The sequence below is a fragment of the Toxoplasma gondii genome, chromosome Ia (genome assembly GCF_000006565.2).
Source record: "Toxoplasma gondii ME49 chromosome Ia, whole genome shotgun sequence".
Lineage (NCBI taxonomy): Eukaryota > Apicomplexa > Conoidasida > Eucoccidiorida > Sarcocystidae > Toxoplasma > Toxoplasma gondii.
Window position 1 is genome coordinate 545,298 of NC_031467.1, and position 14,271 is coordinate 559,568.

Genomic DNA, 14,271 nt, shown 5'->3' on the forward strand with positions numbered 1-14,271 from the left:
TGTCTATACAGCTGACTGTACGCGTCGATCGCATCTGGAAAACAGCTGTTAGAGTGTACCACGAAAAAGTGTTGCATTTGTTGAAAACAGATAAATATCCCACGCATTCTGGAACTTCATTCTAAACCACGCCGGTGTGAAGGCTGCCTAGTGAGAAAAGATAAACTCAATCGAAGGCGCGTGTCAGGCGATGTCGAGTGCGCACTCTCATTTGTGAGGACCTGGTTACAGACACCTGTCTCCGATATACTTGATGGTGGCAAAAGCTGGGCTCGAATCTGTGTTCACATGATGATGGACTGATGAATGGCAGAGCACAATACACTTTCGAAGGCAGTTGCGAAAAAGCGAATCCCAGATACAAACTTTGTCCTTCTCCCTTGGGTGAAGAAACCAGGGCAGGCCTTTACACACCCCGCAAACAAAAAAAAAGCGACGCACAACTGAAAATATAAATCCCTTGGAGCTGACGCTCTGAAGATTTGTTGCAAAAAGCAATATTTATATTGTTGCTCGTTCACACTGCTACCCATGTGATTGACAGCCGGAGAGTAAGTGTTATGAGTGCACGTTGTCAATGTATCCTGCTCTGGTGGTAGTCAAACAGCCATCCCCAAAGCCGTACCACCTCACACCTCCCCTATGCTGAAGGAAAATGTCTTCGCCGCAAGTCCCCCATTTATAAATTCCGCATTAACAAACATATAAAAAGTATATAGTACCAGCAGACCTTGTAATACCTCAAGATGGGACTTTGTTTTCTGCTGCATTACAAATGAAAACTTTTGTGCATACACCGGTGAACACCAGATGACGGACAGCGCACACACGGAATTTTTGTACCCCTACAAATTTGTGAGGAACCCGGAACAGATTTCATCGATCTTCAGTTGTCTTGCTGGCAGCCACCATAATAACCCTGCAGCGGCCGTCGAGGTTTCTTTGTCACGCAAAAACAGCTGACCGTACATCACAACCTCTCCTATCAACCTTGGTTGTGCCACACCAAGGAAAAAAGCAGAATGCTCAGAGCCACAATATAGCCTGGAACCACAGGCTTAGTGACCGGTTCCTACTTGTTTGATTCTAAAACTGAACGATGTCCCTGTCGCGTTTAAGCATTGCGCGAAGCCCAAGAGCAACAAGATCCTCGTTATGGACGAGAAAGGAGAATTCATCGAAGGTAACAAACTGATCTTTGTTTGCATCTAAAATCCAACAGAGCGTACAAACCTCTTCACGCTGCACGTCCATCTGGGTATCCCTGTCTTGTATGTAATACCTGGACTTTTCGCCCACTGTAGGCAACCCCCTGCCCGTATCGACGGCGATTCCACGCCCGTCGGAGACTGTCCACACCGTCGCTTCCTCTGCTATGGTGCGAGCCTCCGCCATGGAGAGTCGCCCGTCCCCATCCCGATCGAAGGAAGCAAACATCCAACACGTTCCGATGTGCTCAGATTCAGCTTCGAGAGCGCCAATTACCTCGAAGAGGTCATACCGCCCATCGCCGTTCTTGTCGCTTCTCGTAATTCGACCCTCGAGTCCCTTTTCCACTAGGGCCCTCATCGTAAAGAGCTCGTGTATTCTTCTTTGCCTTGCTTCGTCGGTGGCCGCAGACGGACCGTTTCGGCGCTCCTCACGCTCGAGTCTCTCTATAAACACCGCGACCTCGTGTTCGGCATCGGCGTACTGTTGCTGCAGCACGGAACGCAAAGTGAACTTTAATTCGTCGCGCGTCAACTGGCCCGGTGTACCCATCTTCGAAAACGGTATGTTGCTCCGTTGGCCATGTGCGGTGGAGGAAACATTTCCGAAGAGACTCGAAAACCCCGCACTCGACAGGTCATCCATTCCGCTACGATGCTTCATGCTCAGCGCAAGCAGCGCTGTTTGGCCAATGCTCTTGGCGTGGACAGAGAGGAGAAGCGCGGAAAACTCACCCAAGTGCAGAACTCCATCTCCATCTTCATCAAAGAGTCCAACGATTTCCGACACAAAGCCACGGTCGTAAGCGGATGCTACCGAGAACCAGTCCCGACGAGAAATGCCTGGGAACCCGTTATCTGGAGGGGAAATCTCTTTGAGAAGCGCGTTTAACATGCGAACGGCTTCCCTCAGATCGAGCACACCATCCCGATTTCTGTCCAGTTTGTCGAAGAAAAAGAGAATGGGAGTCCCTTCTTGGCGTTGATCTCTATCGGGATGCTCACTGCCTACCAGAACGGACGCAAAGGCAATGTCACATGCTCGCGGTGTCAAGTGCTTGCCAAAGGCGCAACTTCGATTATCGCCCCACTGTTGGGCGGAAGACGTATTACACCGTCCTCTGTGCGTGGCAGCAGCTGATTGACTTTGCTCCCTTGACGGTTCTTCCTGGGGAGAAATTCCCTCATTGCTTACAGTAAAACGAGGGAAACACGGGCCTCCGAAATCAAAGCTTTCGCCGGAACCGCCTTTGTCCAAGAACTGTGGCTGTGCGGAATGTGTCTCGAGCCCCTCGGAGGGTGCTGAAAGATGAAGACTCTCCCGGCCAAGGACCGGCGTGTTCACTAGCGTTGAGCTAAACGCGACATGTGTGAAGGGAGACACAAAAAAGGAAGAGGAGAACAGGAGAAACCCCGGGAACAGAAAACGTGACAGTGACGGCGTTGCCTTCATGGTGAAGGGGGGGGGACGACGAACCGACTAGAGAGGAGACACAAAAGCGGTGAGATTTCAGCGTCGCAGGAATGACAGTTACTGTGAACGGCAGAGCTACACAGGAGCAATTACAGCCACATTTCCGGTGACGTCTGACTGAGGGAGACAAACTGTGGGTGAAGCTTGGCGGAGGAAGGAAGCACGTGGTTAAAGCAGATATATGAAAGCCACTCAACAGAACCGGTTAGAGCGCGTACAAAGGAGCTCACATCACTAGAGACAGAGCTTGCCTTACGTCTGAAGCATCCATATGATTATATTGATGATGACATGCTTCCGGAAAAGTAACTCGTGCAAAATAGGGAGACTGAATGAACTGGTCGATGGGATATCCAACTGCAACGGTGTGTACATACACTCACACACTCGCTTACACAGCCTACAACCTGCTGCGCGCGGGGCTCGAGGACACACATAAGTATGTCGTCGCTGCTGATGAATGCAGACTTTGGCCTCTGCGAGGCAGGAACGGTACTTCTTTTGAACACGATCCTAGCTGTTTTTGATTTCTCGACTCAGCTACTTTTTCGGTCAGGCGGGCACCGCACTCCTGCGGAGCGCTGGACGGGGTTCCAGCGTACACTCGCCTCTGGGCCAACCAAATAGTACTGGAACCACCGTCGCGACAAATTGGCGTGATTGGGATTCCACCACTAGCAATCGACGCCGGCGGGCTTTCGCAGTCGACGGACGGGCAGCGGTAATCGACGGACCGATGCCGTTTAAAGGCACCGCTTCGCGACCAGCCAATGGCTGGTTTGAGCACCCCTCTGGAGTCGAGTCTGCAGCGGCGAGTGAAACGTGTACGCGAGATCGGAGGTGTCACTTCTCGATGAAAAAACTCAGGTGAGTAGAAAATGGGAAAACACGGGGTCGCCGAAAACACACCTTTGTGTGCTCCTGCATACAGCTGCACGTTATGCCTCGCGCCACACGCGCACACGAGTTAGGAGGGAGCATCCGCCACTGAGAGGAAATTGACTGAACTCGACTTGGGTTTCCACGACAAGGGCTATACGGTAGAAATTTTCGGGAGCTGACGTTTCAAGTGAAAACATGTCACACCACAAAAACTGAAAGTTCTCTGAACCCGGAGGAAATGACTATCTCAATCGCAGTTGCCATTCCGCAGTACCCTTGGACGGTCCTGCCAGTATGAGACGAAGATCCTACGACGGCGGACCCCGTGTGCTGGCGTGCAACTGTTCTTGATCGAGAGCAGTGTGTGAAACGCTGTCGATGGCGTTGGGCAAGCGCTCAGCTAGCGGCGTGGCGCATTCAGCCTCAGTGCAAGAAGCAGCTATGGTTAGCCGGCTGAGGAAACATCGTGGGGGGAGAAGCACTGGCGAGTCTCGAGAAAAGAGCGGAAGAGAGGCCCGCTGAAAAGCCTTCTGACTGCCGGTGCACCCTTTTGCTCAAACGAGCATTCTGCGGCCTACACAAGGTGAGGTGGTATTTGTCGCTCTCTACGGAATACCGTGTGGTCTCTGCTTTGTTCTGGACCCTTACGTGACTTCCTTGACGGACCGTCTGCCCGTCCTTTCCACTTAACTTTTTTTTGCGCGGTTTTGCATTCTGTCGATGCATGGATACGACCGGTCACCGGGGTTACGTTACTCTGTTTTGTTGACTCCGTCACCACAGGTCTTCGTTTCTCCGCTTCTATGCTTCACCGTATTTATGTCAGGTGTACAATGTGATTTCACGTGACCGTACAGTGTCCCTGGGCGGCCGTAGAGGTGGAGTATTTCCTGTTTCTGTGCTACTCTTGCCTCCTGTGGTGGCTGCCTGTGCATGCATTGTTCACGGACCCCCTTGTCGTTGGCTTAGTTCAGAAATAAAGTCTTTCCGTTTACGGCAACAGTTATTGCTTGTGGTAAATCGTCGACACAGGTAGTTTCACCCACCCTTGGACGCGGGCGTCACCGCCCGGATCGGTCGTCTCTGATCTGTGACCCGACTGCGAGACTTGTGCCGCGGTCGGAATTCTTCAGTCCCGTTACCTTATGTCTTGCACTGCGCAGAACACCCCTGACAGTTCACGTTCCGGCCGATTTCGCAGCTCACGACGAAAGCTCACCTGTCCCTTTGCTGATTCCTGTGTTTTCGAATCCGCTCACTCGCAGAACAGGCCTTCCGCGGAACTGGCAATTTTCCACCGATGCTATTTTTCTTGCTAGATCCTCTCGGCATTTTCTCTATCTTCAATTTTGATATCTACTCAATCTCACCAGCTCACCTGCAGATTCTCCGTTCTCCAGCGCAATGTGCCCCCGAGTGTCTGTAGACGCAGTAACGGTTCTCGGGACCGCTTTACTGCTGTGTTTGGAGGGGACACGCTTGTCTTCCATCGTTCCTCCTTCTAGCGTTCCGTTCGCCTTGCCTGCACAATGTCTGAACGCAAATCAAAGGCTGCAGCAGGGAGTGATGGCTAGAGCTTGGAGCGCGACTCAAAGTGATGATGATGAGAGTCCGGCTCCCATCTTCCCTGAGAGCGACTGCACTTATCCAGCAGACAACAATTTCGAAAAGGTAGGAATGACCCTGCTGTGAAGGAGCGATATCGTATGCGCTTCGACCGTCCATACCCGTGTTAAGCCATATCTTGAACTGTTTACGTTATCCGAACGATCGAGATATAAGCATCTCTTCATATATACATGTATATATATGTAGGTACGTAGATGTTCCTTCATCCTTCTGTCTGTTCGCTGCGCTCTTGCTAGGTGACTCTGTATATGTCACGAATATTTTGTTTCAATGTTTGCGCGATGTTTCGGCTTTGTGTGGCTGCTCAATTCGCTGCCAGGAGGGTTGTCTTTGTTCCATTTCACATCTACATGAGTATTACTGCGTACACTTATAGACACGGGCACGAATCAGCATTTGGGTTTGGAGTGGCCTCCCATGAGAGCTGAGGCTCGCTACACTTCTGCACTATGTCTCTTTTTCTCCGGGAGCTGCTCAGCGTTCCTCCATGAAAGGTTTTGCATGTGTTACCTTTCGACAGATCATCACAACGGCTCACCTCACAACCTTTCTAGAAAACGCCTCACAGGGCTTTTCGTACAAAGGCATGACGCACTCGAGCGAGGCCGCGGCGCAGATCCACAAAGACCTTTCGTGCGCAATTCAGGCGGACAGCAGATTCGCGAGTTTCTGCAACTCCAGTGGTACGTAAGGGGAAAGAGTCTGGACGCAGCGGGGAGAAGGATAAACCGTCCTCGGGGAACAGGCGGAAAGCACTGCGCGACTAAAAAGGCTGGTGGAGAAGGGAAGCTTTGAAAATCATGTGACCAGTAGCATTGTTGTGGTCTCGTATTTTCAGGCGGAGGAAGAACGAAAATGAGAGTTACATACCAACTGCTGCCCATTTCAGTTCAGAGACCGTGAAAATACGGGTGAATCAGCAAGGGCAGCGTCAGAGACTGATGCAGTAGGGCAGCGTCAGAGACTGATGCAGTAGGGCAGCATTGCTTCCTACTCCTTTTTGTCTTCGTGCTTTTGGTAGCTTTCCGCCGTATCCTCGCCAGGACCGTAGAACAAAGTACCCATGGTTGGGTCTTCTTTCAAGTTAATTAGGGACTGCGGTTTTTCTTCAGTTCAACAGTACAATGCTGATAATGAGCATCTCCTTTTTTCCCTCTTCGACCAGAATGGTTGAGTTTGTGCTTGCTGGGGCATGTCTACGTGTACGCCGCAGACAAATACTCTTACGAAGAGAACGCGTTTGTCAACGTCTCCGAGTGCGCGGCGTTCTTGGCCCACGTCTTTGTGCACACGAACTCTTTTACGCAATTTGAGGAAACGTCAAACAACAGGTAGGTGATTGGCTTTCTCGAAGGACCATGCCGTTTCTCTTAGAGTCTTTCTTTTGCAGTGTACCACCCGTCTCCTTGGTGTGCAGTCGCCGGATTCAATGTGTAGGGACAGAGCGGATCGTCGGCAACCTTTGTGGTTTGGGAAACAAAGACTTGTTTTTGTGTCCATGCCTGCCTGACTTATGTACAGCGTTTGTCTTTCCGACACAGTCGCAACTCCGCATGTTCAGGAGCGGGCTCTCGTAGACTCGCGTAACATGCGCAACATAAAACAGCTTGTTGTATCGAAAATCAGGTGCTTCGTCCGCCGGACGGCATGCAAACCGTGTGATATACGTTGTACAAGTCAGTCTCTGTTCGTTGCTGCAAGAGTACAGTCGTGAAGGCGTTTGCTTCAGCTTCTGTGCCACCGTGCTAACGTGTGAGCTTGTGTGGGCGTCTTCTACGTGAATTCGTGTAACACATGTGTGTATCAGGCGTTTCTGGAGGATGGTCGGGAAGGCCGGATGTTCTCACAGTCCAAGTGGAACCCAAGCCGTCTGTATGAAAGTTTTTTCCTGTTTTCTTCAGGGAGTGCCGAGAGTCGGAAAAATACCCTTGCGGGCCGTCTACTGCATCTTATCACGGCCGAGGACCTCTCATGGTGCGCCGATAAATCCGGCTTTTTCCAAACTATTTGTGACTTCTCGTGGGTGCGATGCCCTGTTTGATCTATACAGGCAGTCTTTCATTTATGTGTGAGAACCAGGCGTGCGTTTCACGTAGATTGCAGCAGCCAGGCAGACACCCATTCGGTCAAAGTCTTGCACGGAGTAGAACAACTTCAGGGATACAGTCGTGCGTCAGTTCGAAATACGTCTAAATTTTGATTTTCGTCTCGTGACAGTGATCCTTGTGACTAGGATCGTGTGGTCAGATTCCTGAGATCCTGTGCAGCGGTCGCCTGTCTCGTTCTGCTGGGACCTTCCTCGTGCCTCGTCTGCCTCTGTAGCTCTTCAGAACGTGTACATCCAGAAAAGGAATATGTTACCGTAAATGCGCTTCTTGTTTTTATTATCAGATCCGTGGCAATGATGACTACGGACGGCTCGGTGAATATTTGTTCGACGACGCCGAAAAACTCCTTTTGCACCCACGCCTCATTGAGCCCCAAGGTATCAGCGGCTGGGTTGCCGCTTTGTGGAAGTGGATGGAACAACGCCCGTAAGTGCTATGGACCGGAACGGGGTTATGGAAAGGAAACCAGAACAGTGGAAAGAAATAACAAAAATCAAAGCAACTTTTTCTGTGGAACTTATAGAGGAGAAGCGGGTAATGTGTCCCGAGATAAGTGAAAAGAGAGGACTTGGTTTGGTAAACGTTGTTTGTGGTGTCTACGATATTTTTCGTAAGGCGAGAGAAGAAGGAGGAAGTGTTGCTGCGTTGAACTCGATTGTGTGCTTCCGACCATCGTCTCCAGTTACCATTTTAACCGTGCCCATGTTCAAGAGTCAAAACTCAGAATGCCGGGTGTTCATCTCGAGCAAGAGGCAATTTGTCAACGCCTGTGTCTCCCCCTATCATACCTTGTGACTAGATTCGAAAAAGCGGAAGATCCTGGACGAAACGCGAACATAATTTCGAAATGGATTCGATAGGTGTCTGTTCTGAATGCACTGCCCGTCTCCGATTAAGTCGCGTGAGACAGTCGTTCACGGGGAACTGTCGATTTTCTCTGCGCAGCGCCCTCTTAGCGGATTCAGGTCGAGTGTCAGTGACGTGTGCCTGCTTATGTTTCTCGTTTTTTGTGCGTGCAAGAACTCGTCGGTTTTGTGGTCTTTTTTTTCGCTCAGCTACGGGCTGAACTGTCCGGAAACGTTCGTGGGATCGGGCAAGGCGTCGTGCCACGATGCCATTCTGAATCAAGACGTGTCTCCAGAGGTAACTATGGAGGCTCTGACGGATAACGATAGGGAGAAGTTGACGAAGGGCGTGAGCGGCTTCGGTCTCACAATCAACATCCTGGCAGGAGAGGCCGTCGCATGCTGTCCGTCTGCTCTCAAAGATGCACTCGCAGCCGTTCCCAAGCCGGTTCTTCTTCCTTCTGCTGCAGTGCCGGGAGTGATAGGAGTGGCAGAGTCCGAAGCAGCTACTCGCGCCAGAGCTGATCTTTTGTTGAAGCTCGCCGAGCGAGGCGGGTTGGGTGCAGGCGCACTGACACCAGAGGAGTTGAAGAAGATCCTTGCTCCCAACGGAGCGCGACAAGGCGGTGCCGCTCAGACGCTCGAGCCGTCAGAGGAGTTGGAGTCGCCGGATTCGGGTGATGCGGATGAGGAAAGCAGACCAGGGGAACAAAAACCTAATCCTCACGGTGAGCGTTGTACGAGGCGATTTTGAAGCGCTAGTCTCTTTTTTGTATACAGTCTTAAACGCTTGTCCGCAGATGGAAGGTGGGTGACGTCGATAAGGGTTCAACAACTGAACTGTCTGAACAATTTAAAGCGCGCATGTCCGCTGAACATTGAACTCCTTTTGTTGGCTAATTGCCGCTGGACAGAAATCATCGCTGGAAACCACGTTCGTAGTCGGCATTCTTTCCAGCCACCAGCCTACAGCGTAGTGCGACACGACACGGGTTGTATGCATTTGGGTTGCAAGGCACGCCTGACCACAAACATTAGGTACGGTGAGGTGCAAGTGCTTTGAGCGGTTCATTACTTTGTTTGTGTCGATCGTCGGATGTTCCCGTTTAACTCTTGAAGTGACAGATACCTGACATGGGGAGAGCAACAGAAACTATGCGGGAATTTTCGGCGTCCATGTGTTGCGAGTTCCTCCAGCCTCGAGTGTCCTGCTGGTCCTTTGCTGTGATTGAGCGCTGAGATTGTGTGGCTACCCTTGTTTTTTTTCCAGCGGCGCTTGGGGCTGAGCAACGTCAGCAGCAACTGTTTGACCAAATTATGAGTGCCCCTCCGCCGCCTGCCGACGGAATTCCCGTGCAACCAAGGGGCGACGGTTTCCTGCAGACGCAAGCACTCGCGCTTCCTTCAACTCTTACTCGCTTTGTCGTGCCTTCCAAGGGCATTTTTCCCAGCGGTAGTTCCGCATCGCAGAACCCGCTGTCTTCGGCGGCTGCCACGTCGGCCTTTCTCTCCTTCCTTGCCCACCTTCTGTATCCGCATCCGACACCAAGTGGCACAGAGAACACGGTTCCTCTGCCTAGCGGCACTGTCCCCCCAACGCCTTTTCCTTTACCAGGAGACGCGAATCGACTCTGCACTACCCGAGGTGTCTTGTCGGCCAGAGCTGCAGAGTCTAATGCAGCAAATACTGACGCTGCGGGTGCGGCTACAGCAGCTGACACGTTTTGCCTGTCGGTTGTTCGTGGGTGTCCCGTAATGTTCCCACCGAGTGCCGTAGAAATAAATGCAGACCAAGGTGATGAAGACACGGTGAATTTAGTCAAGGCCGCTGCTTCGGGAAATGCAGCTGCAGTGATAGGTCCAGACGGCGAAAAGTGCAACTTTGTCTGTGTAGATGCATCCAACAATTCTGCCCAGAGTGCGACCAACGGAGCTGTGAGCACTGACGCGCATGCGGCGGAAGACGATGCGTTGGCTGCAAAGAGTCACGCAGAGGCTGTTGCAAATTTGAAGACGGAGGAATTTGAATTGAAAAGCTTCGAGTATCTTCCCAAATCGGGTGTTGTATGTGGTTACACCTGTGTTTCCCATCACGACGAGACCGAGGGGGGAACCGTTTTCGAAGGCGCGTGAATTGGCAGGTGTCTCTATTCGTGAAAGAGATGCAGCTCTATCCTCTAACGACGTGACGGGAAAACGAGAATACGAAGTCTCCGACAAATCGACTTTAAGGTACTGAGAGATAACAGCAACCGCGGACTGCATAGTTGCGGGGACGAAAAGTGGCGCATTGGAGGAATATGGCCAGCTTGGGATGCGAGTGTGCGGCGGATGAAATCGACCGCTGGGCCATATCGCAGCTTCTTTTTCGATGGGGTGGCCTAGCAGCAAGAGTAGGGAGGAAACCGGGAAAGAAGGCAATCGTCATCAAGCAGGGAACACGGTTTTGCGACAAGACGTGCAACCAATAGCAAAAAGTTGAGGCCGAGTGCTATGCAGAAATTCCATGCTCATGTTTCATGCGCAGTTGTGCACCTCACATAGATGGGTTGTCAGAAAATGGTCATCATAGAAGCGTAAATCTATCGATGAGCTGTCGGCTGTATGAACCTCCTCCGAAACGCCACTGAAGCGAAAAATAAGAGTTTGTGTCTTTTGCAGGGTGTGAGTTTGATATTGCACATGAACTGCAGTCAGATTTTTACGGAACCCAATTCCACTGATCAGGTGGTGACCTTGACTCCACCTTTTGTTTGTCGACAGCTGCCCTTGAACAGATAGGGGGGGTGCTTCGTTGCGTAATGTACGGCGTGCGAGGGACTTACCTTCGCTAATAGGGTACTTGTGTTAACGGCGCTCTCAACGTATGCTGCACAAAATGTAGCTCATGTGCTCGTAATCCAATTGTTTGTCTTAACTACTCGGAGAAGATAGTGTTGAAAGTCCATCGGATTCACGCAGGCGTAACTCTCCGTTTGACACTCCTGGTGTTTTTGTGGAGAATGACCCTCTGAAAGTGATCGTCTTGGCGTATGTGGTATCATTCGTGCTTTTGGGTGCAGTGTCGATTCTCAGCATGAAGGAAGTACCCCGGTGCTCTTGGAAACCTTCAGTGATGCCTCGGTTTCCGTGGCTCCTTGAGTGCTGGCCCGTTCAAAAGACGCGTGACAACACGTTTCAAAGAGAAACACGTGGGTATACATCTGGAGATTTAAGAGGCAGCAGAGATGTCGTTCTAATGTGTCGACATCCACGATAAACTGCCATGCCTCTTCCAAATGAAACTAAAAGCTGTTCCTAGCCTCCATGTGTGTCGTTAGCTTCTGTTGTAGGAACTGTTGTGGCACACCATGGCCGAAATTCACACAACACCATATTCCGCAGATGTTATTTCCGTTGCCGCACGTCTCTGAAACGCAAGACGGGTCATCCAACACGCTCGTGGAATCGTGCTCCGGCTTTCTGAGGCCATAGCGAAGACTCCTACAGCCAGTACACGGGCAACGTGCGTAGGTGACTGTGTCTGCCAGACCCGCTGCTTCACCCGGCTCATCATTATAAAGGCTCTGCCAGCTAGTGTTTTCGAAAAATACTTCCAGTGACTATGACTGAACGCACTGATCAGAAGAGACTTAAAGCAGGATCAAGTTCTGAGCACCCACTCCATTATTTTTCCGTTCATCAACTACGCAAACAGATCAGTTTTCCAGTTTATGTTCCCGCGCGTGGCGCTCTAGTCCCCCAACGAAACTGAAGTTCATGGTGCCTTCAGTGGGGAAACGCTGCTTTTCCACTTATGATACATCCTCAAAATACATGGCAGTGCTTATGTGGGAAACAACTTAGCTCACAGATCCATCCACATTCTGTGGCAAAGACAGGCACAGGCCGCGCTCGAGAAAACCACTGGTTCCGCTGGACAAGCCGGTCGGTCCACAGAATCGCTGGACCGTGCAACTTGACTCGTCGCTGCGCAGTACGTCGTGGTGTGCATTTCCTACATCGAAAAGATTGTTGAGCCCATGTGGCCTTTGCGCTTGCTCGCAAGTTTTTGCAGTCTGTCCTTGTGGTTAGCGTATGGCTTGCTACTGGCGGCTCTCGCAAGTGTCTACGTTACATTCCCTCATGCATTCCAGCGACACTGGCTTTCAGAACGCGGTCTTAGTACGTGTATCTGCCATTAATGCAACAACTTGAGGTGGTCACAGTAATTCTCACCGGATGATTGCTATCATGAACCACCGCTGTTTTTTGAGAAGTCCGCGTGCGTGTGGCGGGTTCACCCTCCTCTAGCACAGCGGCATCCGGTGGCGATTCCGGGTATGGGGAATCTACCCACGTTGCCCATCGAAGGTACACGGACTCAAGCATTTCCAGTGTATAGCTATTGCTTTTTCTTGTGACGCAGTTCATTTTTGAACCCCTTCAGCTACGTCTAGACATGGTCGATGTTGACGGAGAACTTGTCAAGGTGGAGGAGACGAGGAGGAAGGTGGAGAAAGAATTGGAGGAGATCAGGGATTTGGAGAAACGAATTCGAAACAGGCAATTAGAGTATTCAGAACGACAGAAAAAGTCGGAAGATGACAAAAACTTGAACGAGACAAGGACGAATCGTGGTAGACTTCTGGCAGACGCTTTAAGTCTGTACGAAGGCGGCGACTTGAGATTTGATCAGAGCCTTCTGATTGATGCGTTCAGAGATTCGGAGATACAAATTTCACAAAGTGCCATCAGCAACCTCTTCCGGTGGTTGGAGAGGACAGATATCAACAACGATGAAGACGCGAAGGACGTGAACTTGCAACTTTTGAGAGCAACCTTAGCGGTTATGAGTGGCCTCCGAAAGCACAAATGGGTGGAACTGGTGGAGTTGCACAAACAGGTTTGTGATTCGTTACCAGCCCGAGATGACAGTGGGAAAGAACCCACGGAGAAACGAAATCGACTCTTGAACCATATCGATGATTACCTTGTTATGCTGGAGCGATTGCGACGCTTACATTGGAAGGAGGTCGAATATCTGGATAATTTCGGCTTGCAGCTGCAGAGGGGAGCTTTCTCTCTTGACAAAGCGCTGCAGGACTACATGCACACGACACTGCTCAACCGCGGAAAGACATATAGTGGTCGGTACGGATTTCACAACCGGAGTATTTCGACCTTGGATCAGCTCCGTCGGTACTACGTCGATCTTCGAGCGAGTCAGCACACTAAAACGAATGTGAGACTCTGGGAGGACCTGCGAATTGTGCTTTCAGCGTACGACGGGTACAAAGCTTTCACCTACGTGTCGGAGCTGGAAGGTGGCGTAGCCGCTGGGTTGTGGCCTGTGCATGCGCTGCCACTCTTCTTGTACTAAAGCTGCGAGAATGTAGATGATGCTTTTCACTGGGCAGCTGTGGAGTGCTGTCGCACCGCTCTGTGGCCTCTCCATGTGAAAGGGCGTATGCCAGTTGGTAGAATTCATCCGGTATATGTTCGACATTTGCTGACTAACTTAACTTGCGTGTCGACAAAGGGTTCGCATTTAGACCAAGGTACACGTGCAGTATGTGCCAGAGCCGCTGAAAATGTGAGGCCCCTGTAGATTTCACTACGCTTTGTACTTTACTTCGGATATCCCTACCGACTCTGCAGCTTACGGAAGGATTCGGAAGATTTTAATGCCTTCCACGATGTTTTCATGCACCACTACGGGACGACCTGCTGCATTGATACGCCAGATGTGCGTATGCAGAACCACTAATAATCAACAAACACGTGAAATCGGTAGGGCCCGGAAGACGAAGCCTCGCTGAAGACTTCCGAAGACTGTTGTACACCGTGCAATAGACCTTCATCGGCAGAGTTATACCTTCGCAGAAGTTATGGGACAATCGCGTGGGGCGTAACATGCCTGCTCGCTGAATCGATATATGGGGACGGTCATAGAGGAGGACGTTGCTGCATACATCTAAAGACGTGATAACTACACAGTAGAAGGAAATTTATCATTTATGCCAAACAAGAAATCACATTCATCCGCAACTGTAAGCTTTCACGCGACTCCACAGGCGGCCCTTCAGTTACCGCACACCAGAACTATCAGCTCGTCGCCCCGACCACGGCTGGAACGGCGGGTT

The 14,271-nt window shown here is 50.9% G+C and overlaps 3 protein-coding genes across 3 annotated transcripts; 2 read left to right on the top strand and 1 right to left on the bottom strand.

Annotated features, from left to right (window-relative positions):
- Nucleotides 1-130: 130 nt before the first annotated feature.
- On the bottom strand, nt 131-3,846 carry TGME49_293760 (EF hand domain-containing protein). Its single transcript, XM_002370136.2, has one exon. The coding sequence runs from the start codon at nt 2,659-2,661 to the stop codon at nt 1,087-1,089; it is 1,575 nt and encodes a 524-aa protein (XP_002370177.1). The 5' UTR covers nt 2,662-3,846; the 3' UTR covers nt 131-1,086.
- A 148-nt stretch (nt 3,847-3,994) lies between these two features.
- CLP1 (chitinase-like protein CLP1) lies at nt 3,995-11,526 on the top strand. The gene is made up of 7 exons (XM_002370137.2): nt 3,995-5,235; nt 5,714-5,876; nt 6,407-6,524; nt 7,095-7,167; nt 7,585-7,727; nt 8,357-8,874; nt 9,417-11,526. Exons 1-7 carry the CDS (start codon nt 4,969-4,971, stop codon nt 10,277-10,279), a joined length of 2,145 nt encoding a protein of 714 aa, XP_002370178.1. The 5' UTR covers nt 3,995-4,968; the 3' UTR covers nt 10,280-11,526.
- Nucleotides 11,527-11,712: 186 nt separating this feature from the next.
- TGME49_293780 (hypothetical protein) lies at nt 11,713-14,237 on the top strand. The gene has a single exon (XM_002370138.2). It carries the CDS (start codon nt 12,588-12,590, stop codon nt 13,506-13,508), a length of 921 nt encoding a protein of 306 aa, XP_002370179.1. The 5' UTR covers nt 11,713-12,587; the 3' UTR covers nt 13,509-14,237.
- Nucleotides 14,238-14,271: the final 34 nt, after the last annotated feature.